This window comes from Dermacentor andersoni, chromosome 1 (assembly GCF_023375885.2).
Source record: "Dermacentor andersoni chromosome 1, qqDerAnde1_hic_scaffold, whole genome shotgun sequence".
Classification (NCBI taxonomy): Eukaryota; Metazoa; Arthropoda; class Arachnida; order Ixodida; family Ixodidae; genus Dermacentor; species Dermacentor andersoni.
The window spans coordinates 133,040,815-133,065,023 of record NC_092814.1 but is presented as its reverse complement, the minus strand read 5'-3'; the positions used below and the strand labels follow the sequence as shown (position 1 = coordinate 133,065,023).

The 24,209-nt window shown below is 45.1% G+C and overlaps 2 protein-coding genes and 2 pseudogenes across 9 annotated transcripts in view; 1 reads left to right on the top strand and 3 right to left on the bottom strand.

The window, feature by feature from the left end:
- The window catches only part of vir (VIR_N domain-containing protein), a 353,139-nt gene that overhangs the window by 107,639 nt on the left and 221,291 nt on the right, over positions 1-24,209 (top strand). For all 8 annotated transcript variants that reach the window (XM_055062055.2, XM_055062056.2, XM_055062054.2 and 5 more), the window contains 4 exons: positions 17,320-17,518; positions 21,953-22,029; positions 22,126-22,214; positions 23,708-23,888. In XM_055062055.2, the coding sequence (XP_054918030.1) occupies positions 17,320-17,518; positions 21,953-22,029; positions 22,126-22,214; positions 23,708-23,888 (546 nt within the window). The remainder of the gene's footprint in view (positions 1-17,319; positions 17,519-21,952; positions 22,030-22,125; positions 22,215-23,707; positions 23,889-24,209) is intronic.
- Positions 771-2,929, bottom strand: LOC126544255 (piggyBac transposable element-derived protein 4-like). The gene has a single exon (XM_055062058.2). The coding sequence runs from the start codon at positions 2,684-2,686 to the stop codon at positions 917-919; it is 1,770 nt and encodes a 589-aa protein (XP_054918033.2). The 5' UTR covers positions 2,687-2,929; the 3' UTR covers positions 771-916.
- On the bottom strand, positions 3,415-7,179 carry LOC140215445 (uncharacterized; annotated as a pseudogene).
- On the bottom strand, positions 10,156-12,369 carry LOC140215444 (uncharacterized; annotated as a pseudogene).

Below are 24,209 nucleotides of genomic sequence, written 5' to 3'. Positions count from 1 at the left end.
CTGAGAAAATAATCTAAAAGATAGCGCAAGGTGATCAGCAGCTCGCAAGCAGGCGTCTGTTGAGGCGGACGGAGCAAGGGGCAACAGCGACACGGCGCGGCGGGCGTGGCATCGAAGGGAGCAGCCACCGCTGCCACCCGCGCAGCAGCCAATGGCAGGCGCGCATTAGCCCGCAGGATTTGAATGCGCTGCTCCGGCCAATCAGCGCTTCGCATTGCATCGCGGGAAAACGCCAATAGCACCTCAACCGTGCTGACGATGCCATTTTGCAAGGCGGCAAAACAGAGACAAAGAATTCATGGTCAAAACGACGCCAAGTTGGCATGGGCAAGCCGCATGGGTCGGGAATGGAGCGCGCGAAGTTTGACTTCATTTCGGCATTTGCGTGTGTTTCGTGGGCCGCGGTGGCCTCAAAAGTAGCGTTTTTTTTTTGTACTTTATGGTTGAATTAGGTGCTGATAATTACAGAACAGGTAGTTTATGAGACATACAACCGAAAAATATTGTTTTTCAAAAATAGGCTTTTTCGCCATTTTTCGGTTTTCGAAGGCCGCGTCCCCCCTTAAACCTTTCTATTTGACCGCTGGCTTATGGATGGTAGATTGCCGAATACGCATGGGCGATGCCGCGTTCCTTAACCCCTTCACCGTTTTTTTATATCAACGAATTTCTCCACAAAACTGCTTATTTTTTTTATTCCTGATTTCGATTATTATTGCAATAAAAAGCATGTATTCGATCTTAAAAAAATATTTAAAGCAAACACGAAGTCAAAGTAGCATATTCAAGTTTATTGTTTCTCAGAAAAAAGAAAAGGAACTTTCTGCTGGTAATGAACAATAAAAATTAAAGAATGACCACAGCCACCGATTTCTGAACTCTTTCACTGAGTTGTGGTGACAAAAAGTTGATTGCTTCACCGAGGAAGCATTGGGACGGTGTGGTAAATCTCAAAACAAGGGATCACGCATAGCGGTTTGTTGCAGCTCTTGCACCAAAATCGTGTTTCCTTCCTAATTTTCCGGCCTTTGTCTCCTTGCTTTTTGCAGCAAATGAAGCATTTCCTGGTTGGAGTTGCCTTGTTTTCGGTTGGAGGGATGTAAGCTGGAAAGTGCCTCTCTTGAAGTCGTATGGGATCAAGTACGCCAGAAGGCCGGCCACGCTTTATCTTTCGCGCGGGGTCGAGGTACCTATTGAAGATTGCTTCAATAAGGGCGAGGCGGAAGTCGAGGTGGTTCATCTTCCCTCCTTCCTTTTGATACAAAACAAAGGAGTTAAATGTCAACTCATCAAGCAAGTGGCGAAAAATCTTCTTGTAATATATTTTCTGCCGTTTTCTGGGGACAGGGTAGTTCGCCAGCATCTGGTCTGACTTGTCGACACCGCCCATTGTGTGGTTGTAGTCCCGCACGATGCTTGGCTTTGTCACGTCCCTCCCTTTCGAGTCTTTGAACGTCTCCATGTTTGCGCTGTGCACAGTGCTCAGGACAGTCACTACTTTTTTGTCGCGCCATTGGAGGGCGACACACTTACCGCGCTGGTAAGCTTGGATCTCTCCCTTTTTCAGCTTCTGTGTGCGGAATTCGGGAGGCATGTCTTTTCTATTTGCTCTGACTGTGCCATAGACATCTGTGCGGTTCAGGAGGAGGAGGTCGACGAGCTCTGGTGACGTATAAAAATTATCTACGGTCAGGCAGTAGCCTTTGCCTAGCAAGGGCTCCAGAAGCTTCATCACCACTTTCGTTCCCATTGGAGACGTAGGGTCGACATTTGCTGGTGTGCCGAGGTTGGTGCCTTTTCCTGTGTAGATGATAACATCCCACACGTACCCCGATGACGCCTCACAAAGCATGAAAAATTTCAGGCCAAATCTGGCTCTCTTGAGGGGAATGTACTGTACCCAGCCAAGCCTTCCTTTGTAGAGCATAAGGCTTTCATCAATGGATATGTCTCGCTCCGGTACGTAGGCTGAGCGATAGTTCTTCAACAACCGAACCAGAAACGGCCATATCTTGTGCAGCTTCGGCTGCGGGTGACTGCTAAGGTCGCTGATACTGGAATTATCAGCAAAGTGCAGCATCCGCATCAGGAGCTGAAACCGGTTGCCACTCATCACCTCTCCGAAAATAGGTGTGAATAAGAGCTTGTTCCTGGACCAATACCAATCCTGTCGTGGCTTCTGCACAATTCCTTGCAACAGCAAGAGACCAAGAAACACCCACATCTCCTCCTCAGTCACCGGCACCCATTTTTTGACGCGGCTATGCTCACACGGACCGCAGCCCTTCACCTTCTCAGCAGCATTGCGGTTAGTTTCTTCGACCACCATTGAAATGAGTTCATCATCGAGGAAACGCTGAATATATTCAAGCAAGTCACCAGGCGAGCTTATAGTGAACGTCTTACCGGGAACTGCCAGAAAAGGAAACCGAGGAGGTCGTGTAGGAATGTTCGTGACGTCGATCTTCATCCACTGACGCGCGCTCGCATAGTTCGCTTCCGAGCAATCATCTTCTTCATCAGAAGAGCTGCTGAGTACAACATCATCACTGTCATCCTCGCTCCCTGAAACAATGTACACATCAGTGTCTGAATCACCATCGTCTGACGAAGATGACGACGAAGAAAAGCGCCGTTTCCGAGAAGACGGGCCAGCAATACACGTGTCGCCTCCACTGGATGCCATTTTAAAACCAAGGTTGCCCTACGAAAAAAAAAGTTTACGCGGTTGAAGAAAAAGAAATTAAGCGGTCAGTGCTGCCATCTGTCGAGTAAAAATGCAAGCTACGCCACAAACGTGCGCCGCTCGTCCGAAACGCTGGAGGGAAGAACGTATTCAGCGCGGACGAGCTACACTCGTCCAAAACGGTTTGGGGACGGCCTGGCAAGGACGAGCACAGCTCGTCCAAAACGGTTAAGGGGTTAAGAAAACTTTCAAACTCTATGGCTGTAAATTGAGGACCGGGGTCACTCACAATCTCATCAGGATATCCTTCCTTGCTGAAGATGCTTTGCAGAAAGGAGATGACTGTTGCGGTAGTCACTTTTGCCGAGAAACAAACCTCTGGCCACTTGCTGAAATAATGAATGGTTGTAATAGCAAAATGGCAATCTGCAGGCACATTAGAAAAAGGGCCCACAATATCGATTCCTAGCTTCTGCCATGGTGCCGATGGGAATGCAACTGGCTGCAGGGGTGGTGTCACCGGTATTGCAGACTTGTTAACTGATTGGCATACCCCGCAAGATGCAATCAATTGTTCTACCTGCTTGCACATAGCAGGCCACCAGTATTGTTCATGTAGTCGCTGCTTTGTCCTTCTAATCCCTGGATGGTACTTGTGGGCTGCGTCAAGAAGCCATGCTATAAGGGACGAAGGTACGACGAACAGGAGGTCTCCAACGACTGAGAGCTCAGTCCACACCCAATAGAACGGAACTGCCTCGGGAGGCAACATCTTCACTGCAGGCCATCCCAAAGTCGCCCACTTTACGACCTGTTGAAGCAGAGGGTCCTGCATAGTTTGAACGACAAACTCCGCATGACTAACGCAAGTTGAGACGAACACAAACGCTCTCCTCTCTCTCTTCCTCCTCCACATGACCTGGGAGGGGCATCCTTGAAAGAGCATCAGCAACAGTAATCCTCTCACCCTTCTGGAATTCAATCGAAAAGTCGTATGCCATCAGTCTGGCGTGCCACCTTGCAATCCGGAACGGACGTCGACCTACTCCTTTTGTACTCAGGGGTGTGACCAGAGCCTGGTAGTTGGTGCGCAATGTGAATGGGTGACCCCAAACGTATACAGTAGAACCCTGCTGTTACGTTCCTCACTGCTGCGTTTTCCCGGCTGCTACGGCGTTTTCATCCGCTCCCGGCATAGCTTTTATAGGCTCCAATGTATAAGGAACCCCGCTGTTACGTAGTAGCTGTGAAAACGTTCCCCCATGATACGCCGCAACTTAGCACCCCGAACTCGCCTGGGCTAAAGTAGGCAACGCGCTCCAACCGCCATTTTGGCTTTTGATGAGTTTTGGCCGGGCTTGGCCATAGAACTGGCTGCAAGAAGCCGCACGCCAGTTCGAGAGGCCGCCACTAAGTGGCCATTCGTGAAAAATGCTCTCACTATCATCACTGTGATTACGGTCACCGCATGGTTTTTGGACGGGTCGACTCACGGAGGAAGGAAACTCGGGAGAGGCCCTGATGTCACTCTTTGTGAAGCTAAAGTGAAGCCGGAAGTTGGCGTTTCTCATGGCGTTGCTCCGCCTATCGGGCCAGCTCTCCTGTCTTGTTTACATTTCTCGCGAAACCACGCTGCGCCGCGCGCAACCGGGCTGCTCGGACGCGCGCGCTCCGCAGCAATACTAAAGAATCGTTAGCATGATTACGCCAAAGAGGGCAAAATTTCCCGCGGATATTCCTTCGTCCGTTGCCATTGCCGTGGCGCGGTGACGAGGAGGAGCACGAGCCGCATGACGCCGGGGAGTTGCCAAATCCTAGCTTTGGAGAAGCCGTCGCGGCTCTGGACCTCCTCCGCAGGTACGTCGCACCTCACAGCGACGCTGACAGCAATGCGGCCTTCCAGGCTATTGAGAAATGTGTGGTGATTTCTAGCGAGCGAAAGAAACGGTAAGCCACCATTCTAGACTTTTTTAAGCCCTAAGCGCACTCTGTGCAAATAAATTGTCTATAGTTGAAGCTGCACTTTTTTCATTCATTTTCGGAGCTTTCCTCACTGTTGCGTCTTCCCGGCTGTTACATTTGTTTTCCCCGGTCCGGTGAAAAACGTATGAACGGGGTTCCTCTGTACTCTCCAATGTTTGCATGCCACAAACAAGCAAAGGCCTCCAGTTCCCCAACGGAGTACTTCTGTTCCTGTGGGGCAAGCCTGAGTGAAGCAAAAGCAATTGTTACTTGCTCAATTATTTCTTGTCTGCTACAGCACTGCTCCCAAACCAATGGACGAGGCATCTGTAGTGACAATAATGTCACCCACAGGATCAAATAGTTGTAAACATCTTGTGGCCAAGGAACTTTTCAGCTGCTCGAAAAAAACTTGTCTTGCATCATTCCAAGTGAATGGGGTATTCTTACATAGCAACTCACAAAGAGGCTCGACAAGCACCGCATAATCAGCCACAAATTTGGCATAATAACCTTCCATGCCCAAGAATGAGCGCAAAGTGCCAGTCTCTGTTGGTACCGGTGCAGCCTCAATGGCGTCAGTGTTGCTTTGTAAAGGGCGTACAGTATCCCCTTGTGACTGATCCTGTGATCAAAGAAGTCTATTTCTTGTACATTGAAAATGCATTTGTCATTCAGCTTCAATCCAGACTTTACAGTCAAGTGTAAGACTTGTTTCACATTCTTGGAAGTGTTCCTCACGTATGCTTCCATACACAAGGACATCATCGATGTAGCACAAAGTGTTTTTGCATTCTGCAAAATAGTGACCATCATTTTCTGAAAGGCAGACGGTGCTGATGCAAGGCCGAAGCAGACTCGTTTGAATCTGTATAATCCACTATCAGTGCTGAAGGTAGTCAATTCTCTGCTTTCAGGACTCAACAGGACTTGGTGGTAGGCAGCTGCTAAATCAATCATGGAAAAATACCTTGCACCGTGAAGTTTGTGCAATAGTTATTCCATGTGCGGCAGGGGAAATTTGTCGACAACGATCGCTTTGTTTGGTTCACGCAGATCGACACAAATTGTTATCTTTCCGTTTTTCTTTGCAACTACTACAATTGGCGATACCCACTCAGACGCATCAACCTTTTCTATGACATCATCATGCTCAAGGCACTGCAGCTCTTCACGTACCGGATCTCTCACCGAAAATGGCATGCGCCGTAACTTAGCAGCAACAGGCGTGATTCCTTCTCTTATCTTGACCTTATGAATAAAATTTTTTGTCAGACCTAACTTTCCATCAAACAAGGGCGAAAACTGACAAAACAGTTCCGGATCAAGGCCTTGTGGCGCTTGCATAATGTGGGTGCATTGGAATGACATACCATTGATGTGCAGCTGCAGTGCTTCGATGGCATCGATGCCGAGGATGGCAGTGGCGTTGTTGACGACGTAGAAAAGTATGTTGGCGTGTCAGCCCTGGAAGACGACTGGCGCTGTCAAACACTCTCTGTGCTTATCCTGCACCTAGAAAAATCGTAAAGTGGTGCTGATGTCGGCCGCATGGAAAGGCATTTCAACCTTGAATATGTGACGGTGGACAGAATCAAGACCACAGAGCCCGTATCTACAAGGAAACGTGTGGGTACATCTTGCACGAGGACTTCGAGGTGTATTCCTGCTTTGCTCGGCCGTGCGAGAAGCAAGACGTTGAGGTCGCCTGATGTATTGCAGGTATCAACTTCTCGGCCTGATTGTTTGATATGCCGCTCTTATAGACATGCTGAAAATGTCCTCGTTTACCGCATTTGCTGCATATCTTATTCTGCGCCTTGCATTTCTTGTAATCTGCAAGATGCTGTGAAAACCCGCAACGAAAACAAGACTTTGTGCTGCTGAGGTAGCGGTAATCAGGGTTCTGTACAGCATGGAATCTGATGTTTTTCCACCTTTTGAATGCTTGCCGCCGATGACTGCAGCTCAAGCGAGTATTTCGTATCTTCTTCAATATTGTTCGCAATAGCCAGCGCACGTTCAAGAGTAAGCGAAGTGCCTTCTAGAAGTAGGCGTTCTCGAAGATCATGGTTTCTCCTTTTCGCTACAAGTTGGTCACAAATGAAATCGTCAACTTGCTCACCGAAGTCGCAACTCAATGCCAGCTCGCGCAATGCCGTAATGAATGCTTCTGCGGTCTCCCCAGGCAGTTGGATGCGCTGTCTGAACCTATGCAGCTCAACGATGTTTGTTTTAGAAGTGAAGTAAGCGTCCAACGTAGCCACTGCTGCATCATACTCGTCGCTCGTGCCGCCTTTATCCTTTTCCTCTGCATGCGGGGTCGACGGTTTCTTCTCTGGCAATGCGTAGTACAAACATTGGCCTTCAGTACCCAAACAGTGCAGTAGCAAAGCTTTACGACATGCAGGTGGGTGGGCATCGCTCCCCGATGCCAGGAGATAATTCTTGAAAAGGCGGTGCCACTGCATCTAAGGAATGGCGGGCTTCCCGGGCGTCGGCAGGAACTCGGGTGGTTGATGTAGGCTCATTGCTTCCGCTTTCGGTCACATCCCACCCTCGTCGCCAACTGTTGTATCCGCCGTCGCGCCCTGCCCGACTACGCCGCGGGCGCTGGAGAACCACGAAGTGAACCGCCCAGGCCGTACCTTGAACAACACCCTTTTCTATTAGTCCGTGATGAGCATATATATATATATATATATATATATATATATATATATATATATATATATATATATATATATATATATATATATATATATATATATATATATATACAGGTGCGGGCGTCAGCTGACTTGATAAGGCGCGTGCCTAGCGCCATCTAGGTTATATAAACACAACTGCTGAATACCACAAATTCTATGACTTCACAGCTCATCACATTGGCTCACAAAACGGTGACGTGAGGGAATGCGCCAGTTCAATTGCCAGTCACAGAATTTGTCTGCTAACCACACATGTGTTACAGAAGATCATCATCATCTGAATATTGTTTGTCTTTGTGGTCGTTGTCAAGTGAGGCTGATGATTTTCTACAAACTAGAATTGCCACTATTATGGACATAGCAAACCACTTCACGTGTAAGATAACAAAAGCACGGCAGGCAGTGATGTAGGAGGATAAAAGCATAGATTGACCATGCTACCCGCTCCCACATGTCTCTCAGAAACTCTCCCGCACAGGCAAATTAATATTTTCTTCCCATGCCCAGTGCACCTTTCTAGCCAGGGCCATTAGGATGGTGGTACGTAGTAGCGGCTTTTATGTGGCTCTTGAAGGTAAGGCAGCTATGGCAAAGCATTGCACCAATGCTGATAATGCTCACAGTACCTTTTCAGCATGGGTTGCTGTAAAAGCATTGATGTTTTGTTAGAGACACCTATTTGTACAGAGGAATTGAACAAAAGAGACATATAAAGTTTGAAGATTGAATTGTAAATTATTAGTGCCTAAATAGATATTAATGAACTATGTCTGCAACAGGTTAACATGCAATGACTATGCTTGGCATTACACTACTTATGCATTTTATGCTCCTTTTAGCAGGTACAGTCGAAACCTGCGATAACGAAATCCCGTGTCTACGAAATTCTTGTGACAACGAAATATTTTTGTATCCTTGGTGAACGCCCATAGGATTCAATGCATTTCGTACCTCGCGGCAACGAAATGTCACCATCATCATCAGCAGCCCATTTTATGTTCACTGCAGGATGATGGCCCCTCCCTGTGATCTCCGATTACCCCTGTTCTGTGCCAGCCGATTCCAACTAGCACCTGCAAATTTCCTAATTTCAATGCCCCACCTTGTCATCTGCCATCCTCGACCGCGCTTCCCTTCTCTTGGCACCCATTCTGTAAACCTAATGGTCCACTGGTTATCTAACCTATGCATTACATGACCTGCCTAGCTCCATTTCTTTCTCTTAATGTCAATTAGAATATAGGCTATCCCCGTTTGCTCTCTGATCCAAACCGCTCTCTTTCTGGATCTTAAAGTTACACCTAGCATTCTTCATTCCATCACTCGTGCAGTCCTTAACCCTTTCGCTGTCGGACCTTTCTGGCCGTGACGCACCCCCAGTGTCGGCTTGGTTTCAGGGAACGAGCATAACAGGGAATGAACATAGCAATTCATTTTTGAGTATGATTGGTATACAAATAACATAGTCAATGCAATATGCACATTTCAGTGTTCTGCAGCTGTTGTTAGTAAACATCACCATCATCATCAGCCTGACTATATAATCCGTTCAACATCCGAATCTGACGATGCGGAACCCTATTCCTCGCATGCGACTCTGTGCGAGTCCAAATCCGAGCTCGGTTCGTATTCTGAATCGGAATTGAGCCACCGCTCCAATGAGCAGACGAAGCTCCCGCGCGCTCAGCCATCCGAAAGTAACCACGCGCAGGGAGGATGCGCTTTCAGTCGTCCGCACAACGGAGAGAAATGGGACGTTGCGTGATCAAGAAGACAGAGGGAGATGGTAAAAGGCTAAACAAAGTTCGAAGGGCTTTACGTTTACTGCTGCAAGTCGGAAGCGAGGGTGCGGCGAGAGAGCGAAAGCAGCAATCGAGTCACTCTTTTCGGAGAGGCAACGGCACGTGCGCCTGAACTTGACGCGCCGTAGCAGACACACCAACAGAAGAAAAATAAAAACCTTCAAACCAGCGGAGATGGCAGAACAACCCTTGATCCCATAACCACACGCGCGCGACGCATGATCTAGCGAACGCGGAGCCACCGCGCCACTCAGCAAAGAGAAGGTGAGGAGTGGCAGTCGCACCGTACTCTTCAATAGATGGATTAACACAGATCGGGGCGAATATACGAACTTGTAGAAAGAGTCAACAGGTGGCGTGGCTAATCCAGGAGCGCCAGCTTTGCGCTCAGGCGCGAAATTTTGAACGCACGATAGAGAACGTACCGGTACGTCAGTGACACTGCGGGGGGGAAGCGCGATGACGTACCGGTACGTCCGTGACAGCGAAAGGGTTAAGGGGGGAGGCTACCCTCGGATATCAACTTTTTTGTTTATTGAGATATATTAATAAAATTTTCAGGATAGACTCATGGCAAAAGCATTACTAGAACTACAAAATTTCATGCAGTTATGTTCACTGGTTCTCAAGTTGCAGCAATATGTCAGAATGGTGCACATGGTTTTCTCGTTCCAGGCCTGAAGAATTTTCAAAAGGTGCTGCAACTATGAATTTCACTATGATGATTCCCAGATGGATGCCTCAGGGCAAGACAGAGCCCTTCTTTTAAATTTCCTTGCTGAAAAATTTTAGCAGACCACCGAATTTAGTGTTGGTGATAAAGATTTTATCAATCAAATTTTGATTAAATATTACAAATCACAGACACAATATATTAAAAAAGAAAATGGGCTTGTCTTGCCCTCAGAAATTTATTCAGATGCACACACACACAAAAAAAGAACTTCTGAAAATCTGATGAGCGGTTACAGAGATATGGCTAGAACAAGCAGCCTCACCAGCCTAAGAAGTCACGTTGAGAAAATGAGCTTTGAAAATTTTGAGTGCATATGTTGGTCGAAAATGACCCTGCAGCATAACTGGAGATATCCTTAGGCACTTTCTTCTTTTGCCGCCTTTCCACCTTCTCTTGCGATGGTTTCTTGGCCTTTTTCAAGCGCAGAGTATCTTTTTTGGCTGTCTGTTGAATGGCCAGGTGGCCAGGTGTTAGCCCCACTGATGAACATAGCTCTTGGGTAGCCCTGTGGCAGCCAGCATTATATCTTAAAACTGTCTCATGCAGTGCTGTCTCCACAGCATGGAGTGAAATGATCCTGATGCATTCTGCGTCTTTGCTCCCAGGCAGCGTTGCAGAAGAAAAGCCTGTGAGAGGCACTCATAAACAGGTAGCAGTGCTTCTGCAACATAGCCTGGAAGATTGTACGGATGCTTCGTAGGTGGCACACCATCACTCTTGCTGGCGTTATGATGACACCACGAGTCTGCACCCTCAGGGCACAAGTCGTGGTGAGGATCCTAGTCTGTTGATGTCACGTGGTGGTACGATGCCATCGCTGCACGCTACATTGCAGCCACATCGTTGGAATTGTTCCATAGGGCCCAGCCATAATAGTCGGTCAACTTGTTGATGAGGGCCTTTGTCAGCCTGCCCTTCCCTCCTAAAGCCTTTTCACTTTTATGCACAAGGTTGCGCAGTGCTGTCCCCATCCTCTTCTGTACATGGTTCAGGCATTACTCTTTTGAAATGGGGACCAGTCCATGAACATTTTCTTGCACAAGGGCAGAGAAGGTGGCACTATCTGTGTCAGACACGAGCGTTGTGTAACGGAGGTTATGCTTTGGCAACGAACGTGAGAAAAGGATGACAGCTGCCTCGACCTCCATCCTCCCAGACTTAGAGTCAGTGTTTCTCTGGCACACATGATCCTCCTGCCAGCTTACATAGTTTGGGTCTCCGGGCTTTTGTCCTACTTGGCAACCAAGGAACTGGTTCGATAAAACAATGGCGTCCAAGATGAGGCCCGTATCATATTTAATTATTGCACCAACTGCTGATGTCTGCTGTGTGCGCTCCAACCCATTTTTGTGCCATGTTCCATCGACGTTTACTGTGAGATCCCTGCTGAAATATGGATCCATTTCCTTCTAGGTGGTTTTCACAACAGAAGCAGATTCTGCACAGAACTTGTCTATGCGCTGTGTCTGCAGTTCCCTGAATTTCTACAAGTGCTTCTGAAAAGTCATGATGCAGGCCACCATGGGACACGTTCATCGTTGCTCAAAAGTCATTGAGGGCTGATTGTCCCTTCCCTATCTGTTTTGTTGCCACAATGGCTCTTATATTTATGTCAAAGGCCATTGAGTCATCCTGACGAGCAGAACTCCACGACCTTGCAACTACTCTACTATGTAAACATAGCAGCTCAAGCTTTGTTGCAAGTCCAAGTTGGGTGCCTCCTTGAACCTTCATCCCAGTCGCGAAGCACCGCTGGCACGGAGTGCCGGATAGCAGGTCGCCTAGGGCATCCATTTGCACAAGCAGAAATTTTTCGCCTTCACTTGTAGCGGGGGCAGCTTCAGGATCGCACTCCATTGCTTGAAATTTTTGCTCCGTCGCTGACATAGCGCCAAGTCCTCGTTGTACAGCAGTGCGTTTTTTATCCGCTGCCTCTTTCTCCTCACACGTCAGGAAACGTGTTTTCAAGTGCACAGTGGACGAAGCGATCGCACTGTCCGAGGCAGATGAAAGAGAGGATGTGGAAGCCGCTGTCGATGAGCACGAGACGCCAGGCGCACTCGTCACGACAAACTCTTGCGCCGGTGAAGCAGGAGTCACGTTGCTAGAAGTGCGATGCAACCACGCTCTTGCGTAGATGAAGCAGAAGCTGCCCCACAGGAACCATCGGTGCGATCATCGTCGGCGTGCGGGTGAGTGGCGAGCTTTGCCACGCGGGTGAGCTTCATAGAACGCTTCCTTGCATCGAACACTTATAGCGTCTTGAGTTTCTTTGGGCGCATCGTGGCTGACCACACACCAATCGGCAGGCTGAACGCAACAACGGTCTCGTAAAGACGGTTTAAAACCGTCTCGTAAGGACGGTAGAAACTTGGAGAATATGTGAACAGCTGCAAAGATAGACAATGGCAAGTGGAACACACAAAGGGTGCCGGCGATGTAGGAGCTGAAGCAGATGACTGCCGGATGCATGATGCAGGAGACCACCACGTCATCGCACGCAGCAGCCAATGGGAGTCGCGGGCTCCCCCGCGTCCTTGAGGAGCGTGCGTTTCGCCCAATCTCAGCTTCGCGTCTCAGCGGCGGGAAACTTGAAAGCTCTCGCGAGCCCTCCAATCATGAGTGATTTACGCCTCTCCCGTGCTGCCGCTGCTGCCGTCGGGTGGCAGGGAACAACACCAAAATGGCAGCGCTCTGGGGAGCGGTGGAAAAATGGCGTTCGCGCGAAGTAGGGGTATTTTGAGTGCTCGCTCGTCACTTGAGGGCTGCCGCGGCTCGTTATAAACTTTATTTGAAATAGTTTCACAATGAATTAGACGTTGATATTTACCGAAATGGTAGTTTATAAGACGTATTGCCCAACTATGTGGTTTTCCAAAAACCTACTTTTTCTCGCAATTTTTCTTTTTCAAAGGCCGCGTCCCCCCTTAACTTGTTTTCGAGCTTCTCTGTCAATCTCCAAGTTTCTGCCCTACATGTTAGCACTGGTAGAATGCACTGATTGTACACTTTTCTTCTTAGTGATAATGATAAGATTCCTGTCAGGATCTGATAATGTCTGCTGTATGCGCTCCAACCCATTTTTATATTCTGTAAATTTCCTTCTCATAATCAGGGTCACCTGTGAGTAATTGACTTAGGTAAACATACTCCTTCACAGACTCTAGAGGCTGACTGGTGATCTTGAACTCTTGTTCTCTTGCCCAGCTATTGATCATTATCTTTGTCTTCTGCATATGAATCTTCAACACCACTCTTACACTTTCTCTGTTAAAGGGCCCCTCACAAGGTCTGGCCATTTTGAGCTGGCAAGCATAGAGCATACAATGCGTGCTAACGTTCGTGTTTGCAAAGAATTACATCGTTACACGCCGTGGAAAGGTCTGAAATTTCAATCCGAACGCCGTATTCCCTTTCCCTTTCGGTGACCACGCTCCAAGCCGGATGGTGACGTACTTGTGCCCCTGCGCATACGTACTCGTGTTTTAGTGTGATGTCGCTCGTGGTGACACGTGACTTCGAGAATTATTCAAGGCAACATCTGTTATTTGTGGGATCTGTTGCTTGAATTGACGAATTGAAGTTTAGAGAAATAATAAAATGCACAAACAGAATGTCTGCGTGTTTTTTGCTTTACTTCACACTGAAGCAACAGAGATGTACTTCTGCTTCGTCTGCTTGTTCCCACATGCAGTCACGTGCGCAGGTACCGAAACTATGCCATTTTCTACCGTGTTCCAGCACGTGATCGTGCTCTACGATCCACTTGTTCTGCCTCAGTATTCATGTAGCACTGAATTATACCACTAGTCATGCGTCCTTGTCCACAGCGCGCAAAATCGCGCGCTGCACGAAATGAGACAATCACAACAGCTCGCGTGCAATGCCATCAGCAGAAGTGCACAGCGTCGGGGTGGAGGAGAGGAACCAAGGAGGAAAATAAAAAAAAATAAAAAATGAAGGCGGGGCCTGTGATGTATGCGTCGCGCGATCTTTGAGGTTCGGTATAGGTGAACGCAGGGAAGGAATTTCACTTGTGGAGGCTAGACGGGGCGAGTGGAGAGAGTGTCTCGCTTGGCATTGGAACCCGCCTGTTGAAATCGTGGGTTTGCGGCACTAAAATATTTCTCTCTTCGCTATTAATGAGCCGATTTGAAAATTTTTGCGGCAGAATGCTCCCTAGCGGACACGTAACAACTTCCAGCGTATAAGCAAAATTTACTATGGAGCCTGATGAGGGGCCCTTTAAGGTCCTCAATCATTTGTTGTAACTCGTCTCCAGTGTTGCTGAATAGGACAATGTCATCTACAATCCGAAGGTTGCTGAGATATTCGTTGTTGATCCTCACTTTTAAGCCTTTGAAGTTTAATAGCTTGAATACTTCTTCCAATCACTCAGTCAATAGCATTGGAGAGATTGTGTCTCCTTGTCCGTCCCCTTTCTTTATAGGTATCTTCCTACTTTTATCGTAGAGAATTGAGGTGGCGAAATTGAGGTGGAATTGAGGGGTTTTCCAAGATATATACGTAAGCGTCTTGTACTCCTTGATTACCTAATGCCTCTATGATTGATGGTATCTCTACTGAAATGCCTTTTCATAATTTATGAAAGCCATATACAGATGCTGATTGTACTCTGCGGATTTCTCGATAACCTTATTGATGACATGGATGTGATCCATTGTACAGTATCCCTTCCTGAAGCCAGCCTGCTGCCTTGGTTGACTGAAGTCCAGTGTTGCCCTTATTCTATTGGAAGTTATCTTGGCGATTATTTTATATAATACTGGAAGTAAGCTAATGGGCCTATAATTTTTGAATTATTTTAACGTCTCCCTTTTTGTGGATTAGTATAATGTTGGCATTCTTCCAGTTTTCTGGGACCCTTGCAGTCGATAGATACTTCATATAGAGAGCTGCCAGTTTTCCTAGCATTATGTCTCCTCCACCTTTGATTAAATCTACTCTTATTCCATCTTCTCCTGCCGCACTTCCTTGTTTCATGTCTTACAAGGCCCTTCTGAACTCATCACTAGTTATAGGAGGAATTTCTGTATCCTGTTCATTATTCTTTTGAATGGAGTTCTCCCGAGTCCTCTGGGTACTGTACAGGTCAGCATAGAATTCTTCTGCTGCATTTATCATACCTTCGAGATTGCTGATGATACTACCCTGCTTATCTTCCAGTGCATACATCTTGGTTTGTCCTATGCCAAGTTTCCTTCTCACTGATTTCATGCTGCATCCACTTTTTACTGCTTCCTCACTCTTTCTCACATTATAATTTTGAATATCCCTTATTTTCACCTTGTTGATCAATTTTGACAGTTCCATAAATTCTATCTGGTCTCTTGTGTTGGACACTTTCATTATTTGTCACTTCTTCATTAAGTCCTTTGTTACTTGGGAGAGCTTACCTACTGGTTGCCTTGGTTCCTTACCGCCCACTTTAATTGCTGCTTCTGAAGCCAGCCTAGTTATGGTTTCATTCATTACCTCTATGTCATTTTCATCTCTCTGTTTTAAGGCTGCATATTTGCAAGTACCAGCCTGGATCGGTCTGCTTTTACCCTTACTGCATCTAGGTTGGCCTAATTCTTCCTGACCAATTTTACTCTTTCTCTCTTTAAATTGAGGTGAATCCTAGACCTCACTAACTAAGTGTGATCACTGCACTTTACCCTACCTAACACTTCTACATCCTGCAATATGCTGGGATCGGCAGAAAGTATGAAATTTATTTCCTTTCTTGTTTTATCATTACGGCTTTTCCAGATCCACTTTCTGTTGCTACGCTTCCTGAAGAAGGTGTTCATTATGCGCAGCTTATTCCTTTCTGCGAATTCTACCAGTATCTCTCCTCTAGCGTTCTTTGAATTGACGCCGTAGTTGCCAATTGGCTGTTCACCAGCCTGCTTTTTCCCCACTTTTGCATTGAAGTCTCCCATTACTACAGTATACTGAGTTCGCAATTTTCTCATCGCTAATTCAACATCTTCACAAAATTGACCTGTGCTACAATCCTGCATCAACGAAATTTGACATAGCCCTGTATATTACCTACTTGCGCTAAGCTTGCAGCCTCCAAAGTGTGGTCAAATGCGATTCCTTTGCACTAAAATTGTGCAAAATACTACCGCATTGCACTTGCAGGGGAGCTGCCATTTTTGCTTACAAAAACAACCAAGCTCCAGAAGCAGTTACGCCGGAAACACATCATGGCCACCATTCATGTTTCTTTATCGCCTGTCTGAAGCGGCCGCATGTTGCTACCAACATGTAATGACGGTTGTTGCACACCTAGTGCAGTCCATAATGTGTGCCTCGGCGAGAAAAATGCAACAAGAACATGGAAATCCACGTCTCACCAACGTGGAATTGTTTATGGCACTTGAGCATTGGGCCGTGATTGAGTGATCGTCCGGGAATACGCATTCCTTGCTTCAAGAACGCTGGTTTTGGTTCCACCCGACAGGCATCGCTTGTGCATTCGGTGCCGAGCGTAGATTTTCATGAAGGGGCAATAATCTCAATCTATTGCCTTGTCTTCGGGTATACAAGATACAATAATTTTCTCGCTCGGCACTGGACGCGTTGGTGCCTGTGGCCAACAGCGTGCGCTGGAGAGATGCTGCTGCATGCGTGGAGCACTGTTGCTCTGTGTGCGGTGCCGAGCTAGGCAAAATCTCGCCAAAGTGGTTGAATCTCCGTAAGCAACTGACCGAGAATACTGCTCCACGACAGTGCTGCCACTGCTTATCGACGCATGCAGCACACTTTGCACTGTCGGCAGTGCGGTTCTATATCCTCGCAAGCTTGCCAAAGTAGGATGATGGAATTTTGACAGTAAAGTTTCGTTTTGCGACGCATTACCTATCTGTGGTGTCTCATTTCTCAACAACAAAATTCCCGCGAAAGTGAATTTTTTCGCGTTCCCTGCCAATTTCATTATTGCGAGGTTCAATTGTAATAGTGAAAGGGTTGTGGTAACAAATGGACTACTGTTGTGTGGTGCATTTGGCACAAGAACATTCGTTCCCATCTGGTGTTTTAAGTAGCATAAAAGTGAAGAAAACTCGAGCAAGTGTGGCTTCACTTGCTCTAGTTCACTAAGCTTTTACTTGCTCTAGTGTGCAAGATGAGCATGTACAGTGCTTTCTTGAAGGGAAAACGAATTGTTTCATTGTGGTATTCTTGTTTTGCAATTGCAAATGAATGTTTTTAAGGTACCAAGAAAAGCAACCATGCTTGATTAAAAGGGAATCGAACAGTGCAAAAGTTGGGACAGAGTGAAGATGGCAGACACAGTGCTGAAACACAGCACTCTCCACTCCATCCTGTCTTTTGCCCGGTTTGATTTCTTTTTTACCATGCACCAACTATTACAGTTAAACATACTCCAACCATCCTTTAATTGTGCAGGACCGTGGTGTGCCGGAGAAACTGCTGGAGATGTTCATGGCGCCATACATGTCACTACCTCTAAAGCTGCAAATTGTTCGAGCCCTAGATGCAGCTACATATGGATGTGCTGGCATGCGTGTCCTGTTCACTCGTAAAATTAATGCTCCTCCTGATGCCCATGTCGACATTCCTGAAGACTCCATGGCTGAAGACCTAAGTTAATATCCTTTCTTTTACAATTCACTTCGTTATCGTTTTCTGGTTCCTTTCCATGAAGGAGTGCAATAGTTCTAATATCGTGTCCACTTATTGTAAATTAGCAAGAATCATGTCTGTAGTTGGGAAGTGTTGTGACTTTGTTGCAATATGCCCATTGTTATGGCTTGGGGTGGTGTGATAGCTATGCCACTTGTACCGTTCTGATGCATTTGCATATTTCTGTGCCATGCTGCTTCAGAAACATTTGCAAAAATAGCACCATACTGTGCCAAAATGCCTTAAATAGACATAAATGTTTGCAGTCTCATGATTTTCAGTAGAAAATTAGAGCTGCGGTGGTGTTGTCTGTTGCCAAGATATTGCCAGTCCACTGCAGTTGTAAATATTTAGGGGCACAGAAGATATGCAGAAGATTAACTTTAAGCAGTTTAACGGGACCAGATAAGTCTGTCTAAGATTAATTAATTATGCCATGTTAAGAGTGTTCTTCAACATTGTGATGGCGATGCAACCAAGGTCCTTCTTATCCTTGCCCTATTCAGAAGTGGTAACAAACAATCATGAACTGTGCTGAATTCATATAGCAGATGCAGAGCAGCCTGCAAGCATTGCCATAGAGAGCTAACCTTCCATGGAGATCACTAGCTCTAAATTTGTTTTTGGAACCCTTGCGTTGCAGTCCAGCCAGAGCTACCTGATACTGAAGTACCTGACATTCCTTGTGCCGCATCTGCACTTGTGATCTTTTGAAACCAGTTTTAGGTGTAAAGCCAAACTGGTTATCAGCTGAACCACCAGGGCTTGGCTTCACTATTGTGGCATACTAAGTTGACTACAGAACTTCAGCGATTCCTATAAACACGAACTTGAATGCCAGCTGTGAGAAGAAATAATGGGATCAATAAATCACTTTTGGATTTTTACATGAGTGCTAGCGAATGGCCTTGGCGAGGCCCATAACTCTGCGCTAGTAAATGAACAGATTGTCACACATTGCATATGTAAGCTTTAGTCATTGCTCTAGATCACTGCTTGAATTCAAGAATCTGCTTTGCAAGCTGTTTTCCCAAAAGGAAAAAGCAGTGTAATCGCATCATGTGAATTATCCATTGCTGTAGCAACACTATGTAGCCCTCGCTTGTTGTCTGGCATTGTTTTCTACGTGGATCGTTTTGGGCAACATCCACTGAAGGAGCTACGTTACGCAGACTTCTAGTCACATTCACTGAAACCTGTGGACTGAACTCAACTGCTCTGCAGAGCTATCTTTGCTTGAGGTCAGTTCTTAATCTACCATTGAAACACTTGGCCTGCACTCCCACATTGGTCATTCAAATAGACTTGCTCCGAAAAGAGTATAACATTTTGCTCTGGAAGTGCTCTGAATCTGCCATTTGAATTTAGCATAAGTATTTGCTGAGGCTAAGGCTAAGGGAAGCACTAGAAAGAAAAGACACTGCAGGAATTAATCCTAAGACCTGCTATAAAAATTGCATTACAAAATTCACATATGTTTCTTCATGTTCCTGCTTCAAATTTGTACTTTGTTGCTTAATAATTTTTCCTCTCCTCTTTCGCATGTTACTTCAGGTGTGCCACAAGGCAGCGTTCTTGGGCCATTACTATTTCTAATATACATTAATGACTTACCCAATAACATTTCCTCACACGTGCGCATTTTTGCAGACGACTGCATTCTTCGACATTTTTGCGATGACTGCATCGTTCCATCAAATGTGCCGATGATCATGCAATCCTCCAAAAAGATCTTGAACTTATTTCTCTTTGGTGTAAGACTTGGCTAATGAAGCTTAATGTTTCTAAATGTAAAATTATCTCTTTTAGCCACCAGCATACTAAATCTACGTTTCCTTATCACATAAATAACGTCACTATTTTGCATGATACTCAATATAAATATCTTGGTGTTCACCTAACTTCGACTCTTTTGTGCTCAAAGCACATTGCACACATATGCGCCAATGCTTCAAGATCATTAGGGTACATAAGACGCAAGTTGCATAATTCTACTAAAGACATTAGTAAACTAGCTTATCTAACAATTGTTCGACCTCAGCTTGAATATGCCTCATCCGTCTGGTCTCCCCATAAGAAATACTTGCTCGAAAAACTCAAATCTATCCAGTATAGGGCTGCGCGTTTTATTTCACGTTGTTATGACTATAACAAAAGCATAACACAAATTAAACTCGACCTCTCACTACAGCCCTTGCATGATCGTCGTGATATAACCCTGCCATCATTATTTCATAAATATGTCCATAATACAGCACCATCAGTCCTGCCTCCTGAACCTCCTCATTACAGGTCACACGGGCTGTACAATCAGTTCAATTTCATGCGTATCTATGGAAAGACTATTTCATTTAACTACTCCACTCTTCCAAAAGCCATTCGCCTTTGGAATAATCTTCCTAACGCCATCGCTTATAAGAGTGACCAGGAAAAATTCCGGCATCTTCTAGCAACGCATTTTTTAAACTCTACATAACCAAACGTATAATTTTTTCTTGCGTTTCCTGTTATTATTGTGCCACTACCCTTTAAATACTGTTTTATTACAGCCAAATATTGTCCCTCTTGCTCTGCAATTCTATTGGTTATATTTTACTTTGTGAAAATTTGTTGTTCACTGACCTCCCGCGTTCTAAAGCATTCAGTTTGTCTTTTGCACAATTTTTAACACTAGATTACTGCATGTTAGCGCATTTCTTACGCTGTATTTCTTGTATATGTATTCACATATGTATTATAATCATGTATAACCTTTAAGTGTACTCTCCCCCCTTACACAATGCCACTAGGGGCCTGTAAGGTCTCTTTAAATAAAAAAAAATAAAAAATAATATGCATACTGGCAGCCATTAAGAGCTGTTTCTGACTGCTGTGGCTCTTTAAGTCCTCATTTATGAGACCATTAACTGGGCCTAATATGCATTCTTTAATTATATGCATGCGCTCGCGCTGTGCACCGTGAAGCGCAGAAAAACCATCTGTGTTTTCAGGAAGCTAGTGAAAATAAAGGCAGTAAAATTAAAAAGCTCAGAAAGTCGAAGGGATGTTTAAAGCCAACAAAAAAGCGGGGGTCTATCTAAAACTCTGAAGGCCTGCCAGTAAACTCATTAGGCGTCACAGTGCTTGCACTGTGACTGTAGACGACACATGTACGTATGCAGATTGAGGAACACATGCTATGCCTCGTAACAGTGGCACCTTTTTCCTGCTTGGTATGCTTTGCCCCATAACACATCAGCGCTACGGCAAAGGTAACTTTAAATGCAGTACTGCTAAGTGAATTAACAGCATGTTTCAGTGTTGTTTCGGTCTTGTATAATTTTACTCGCCAGATAACTCGACCAGTTCTGTCAGTCCTGTTGTGATCGAATTAACAGTAGGTGACTGTAATGGCATGTGCAGTAGTGGGTGAACTGACAGCTGTGTGTGTGTGTGTGTGTTTGTGTGCGTGTGTTTGTGTGCGTGCGTGCGTGTGCGCGCGTGTGTGTGTGTGTGTGTGTGTGTGTGAGAGAGAGAGAGAGAGAGAGAGAGAGAGAGAGAGAGGGGGGGGGGGGTGGCAGGATTACAGGTCATGATCTGTTTTGCTGTCTTGTCATGAGCTGCTTGACAAAAGTCTGGATAAAGATGGCTGTGACGAAAGGGAACAGAAAAATTTTTTTGTGGGCCTCATGCTTTTGCCACTTGAACCATTTGTCATTGGTGCCATGAAGAGAAATCTACCAACTGAAAGTAATTTCATGAAATATTACAGACTCCATTCATAACCACCAATAAAGAATGCATACAGCAGATGTTTGACAATTTAGCAGACATTATGCTCTCTCTTTGACCATCTCTTCTGTGCACAATCAGCTTATATAGGAGTGTAACTTAAAAGCCAGTATACAATAGGGCAATTTGGGGCTGTAGAAAGGGCAGAAAAATACTATTTGTGTATAATTTGACAAAAACATTTAACCCCAGAAAGCTTTGGTTCCTCATTGTGATAATGAAGTGACTTTGATTAGCTGAAATACAAAAAAAAAAGAACTGTGTGATATGGGGCATCTAACACTAATTGCTGTGGCTTGCTGTAACCTGCCCAGCATGCTTTGTCACATGGCTTTGGTGTTGGGAATTGCTGTGTGATTAAGTAATTCGTAAGCTGTGGCTGTAGCATTTGGTAGCAAAACTTGAAACCTGCTAACCACTGTATTTGTTGAGGTCAGAAATTTCACAAAGTGACAGGCTGCATGGCGTTTTTATTGCAGCTCATTCTTTCCTGATTGCTGACATTACTTATGGTGGGAAAACTGGGAAATTTCGTCAGATGGTAGCAGCTTGCTTAGTGTTTCCTGAGAGCTGGTTTGTCTTTGCTTATGCCAGTTGTTACTTTGTGATATCTTTTCTGATCCAGATGAGCTTTATCAAAGCAGGAGAGTGGAGCCCATGACTGGATATCAAATATTGCTCAAGCTACTCTTTCTGAAGCAGGTATGTGCTGAATGCTTGCACATTGGCAAAAAATTAAACAGAAAAATATTCCACATAATTTTTTTCTCCATATTTTGCATTTTGTTTCCCTTTCAGTCTACAAGAGCTACAGTTGCTTTGACAGCGTTGCTGAAGAAGTTACACCTGTATGACCTCGTGTGCAAACTTCGCATGACTCTCGACAAGTGAGTTGAGTTAGCTGTTTTTTTCTCGTGGAGTATATCATGATGTCATTTAAGTCGGGCATGATATTCTTTGCAAGTGTTTAAAGGCATACTCGCATGGAATTTTCGTCTCCTTCTTTCTTTATGGATAGCAGCTGACCTATTAATTGCAATACAAAGAATCAATTCCTCACGAGCACAGTGAATAATTACATTTTCTTTTAACCCTTTCGATGCTTGTCATTCGTGGTATTTCTGTCCACTGTGTGCCAGAAGTATTTATGAAGTGCTACAAATGTCTGTCTAAGTAACTCATCAATTCATTAAATTCAAATCCTAATTATTGGCGACATGTTGCTGAGCATTTTTCATTGTTTCTAAATCTGAAAATTCAAAAAAAAGGAAGTTAGAAGACTTGCGCTTATTCACGACTTTAATTAGAATGATTTGTGTTCAACAGGCAACTTGGCCTCTTTGTCTCGGTCATTATGACTTGAATACACCTCATAGCCAACGTTGAAGTCGTCCAAACCAGAACTCAGAAGTTCTTGAATTTCTGCATGGTTCAAAAAACGTGGGCTTTTAGAACTGGTCTGCCATGTTGAAAAAACGCAAGAGATGCAAGCAACACTGATAGATAAGCTTAGTCCCCCCATAGTATTCTAGTTTAATGAACTTCTGTGTAGATAGAGCAGTCAGTCTACAGATGCTTCATGTTCACAAGTTATCTTGAGAAAGGCAGGGAGTGTGCGGAAAGTGTGAAATGGCTTTACTCGGGCATGGCCTGGGGTGTGTGCATCAGCGCCCAGAGGAGCACACTTGGACTTAAATGGCACACTTGGACACTTAAATGGTTAATGTACCCACTTCAAAACCTATGCCAAGTTCAACTCATCTTTGGGACGTAAACCAGGCCAAAGATAATACCACAGCTACTGGAAGTGGTGGTGACATGGTATGACACACTGCTGACATGTGCAGCAGCCAGTTTGGAATAGTTAAATCGATCCCCAATACAGTCAGCGCCTTACAAAATAGGCGTTTTACATTGTTAATTGAAAATTTTCTTAAATGAAGTTGACCTTTTATCCAAAGTACAGGCGCCAACTGATTCTTTTTTACACAGAAGGGGCCAAAAAATGTTCAAATAATAGGACAGTCTGAAAAAACTGTTAAAGAAACAAATAAAACATTTCATTTTCAGTCAAGAATATGCACCATGGTAGACGAAGCAAGTAATCTCTTACATATATGCACCAACCTCCCCCTACAGTGAGGAGGATCCCACAAAGGTGTAAGGAGCAGGTAGTCCAAAGAGTTGATTGGCCGACATTTGTATGATCCTTTGTAAGGGGAATTGGCTTCTGTATTTTTTATAGTCACTGACTATAGCTTTGTGCATTCCCGTTTCTTTGCCTCATTGTAATCTGCAGCTGATGGACGTTATTGTTCATAGCTCTAATTACATGGTCTTGCATTATAGTGGCGTTAAAGCTTCTTTTCTTTCTTGACAGGATTGCTGAAAGTACTAAATTATGTGAAGTGAAAAAGAAAGATGACAGTGGTGAGGAGTATACCCTCCTGAAGCTTGACACGGAGTACTGCGCACAGCGGGACTGTTCAGAGGAATTGGATAAAGCAGCCATATCGCTTGACCTACTCTGCCGAAGCTATCGCAAGGCTCGCAAGGAAATGGTCAGTGCATTGCTGTCGTTGCTGGTATGCATCGATTGCTATACATTCAAAGTTCTTTCTAAATATGGTGAATAATTTGTTGAAGTACTTGGAGGTCTCTTATAGAAGTGTGGGAATATTCAAATTCTTCAAATCACAATATAAATGTAAACTTGCCAAAGTATTCAATTTACTATTTAACATGAAGAGCTAGCATTTGGCTTTCTGACTGCTTTTAGAATATTTTGGAATTACTGCTTATCTATTGACAGGGAGCATGGCTTTCCAGCAACAGTGTGATGTGTTCATGTTGAGGAACAACTATGTAGGAGGTGAACAGCC

Coding starts and splice junctions, on each gene's coding strand:
- LOC126544255 (XM_055062058.2), bottom strand. CDS start 2,686: ATGGCATCCAGTGGAGGCGACACGTGTATTGCTGGCCCGTCTTCTCGG.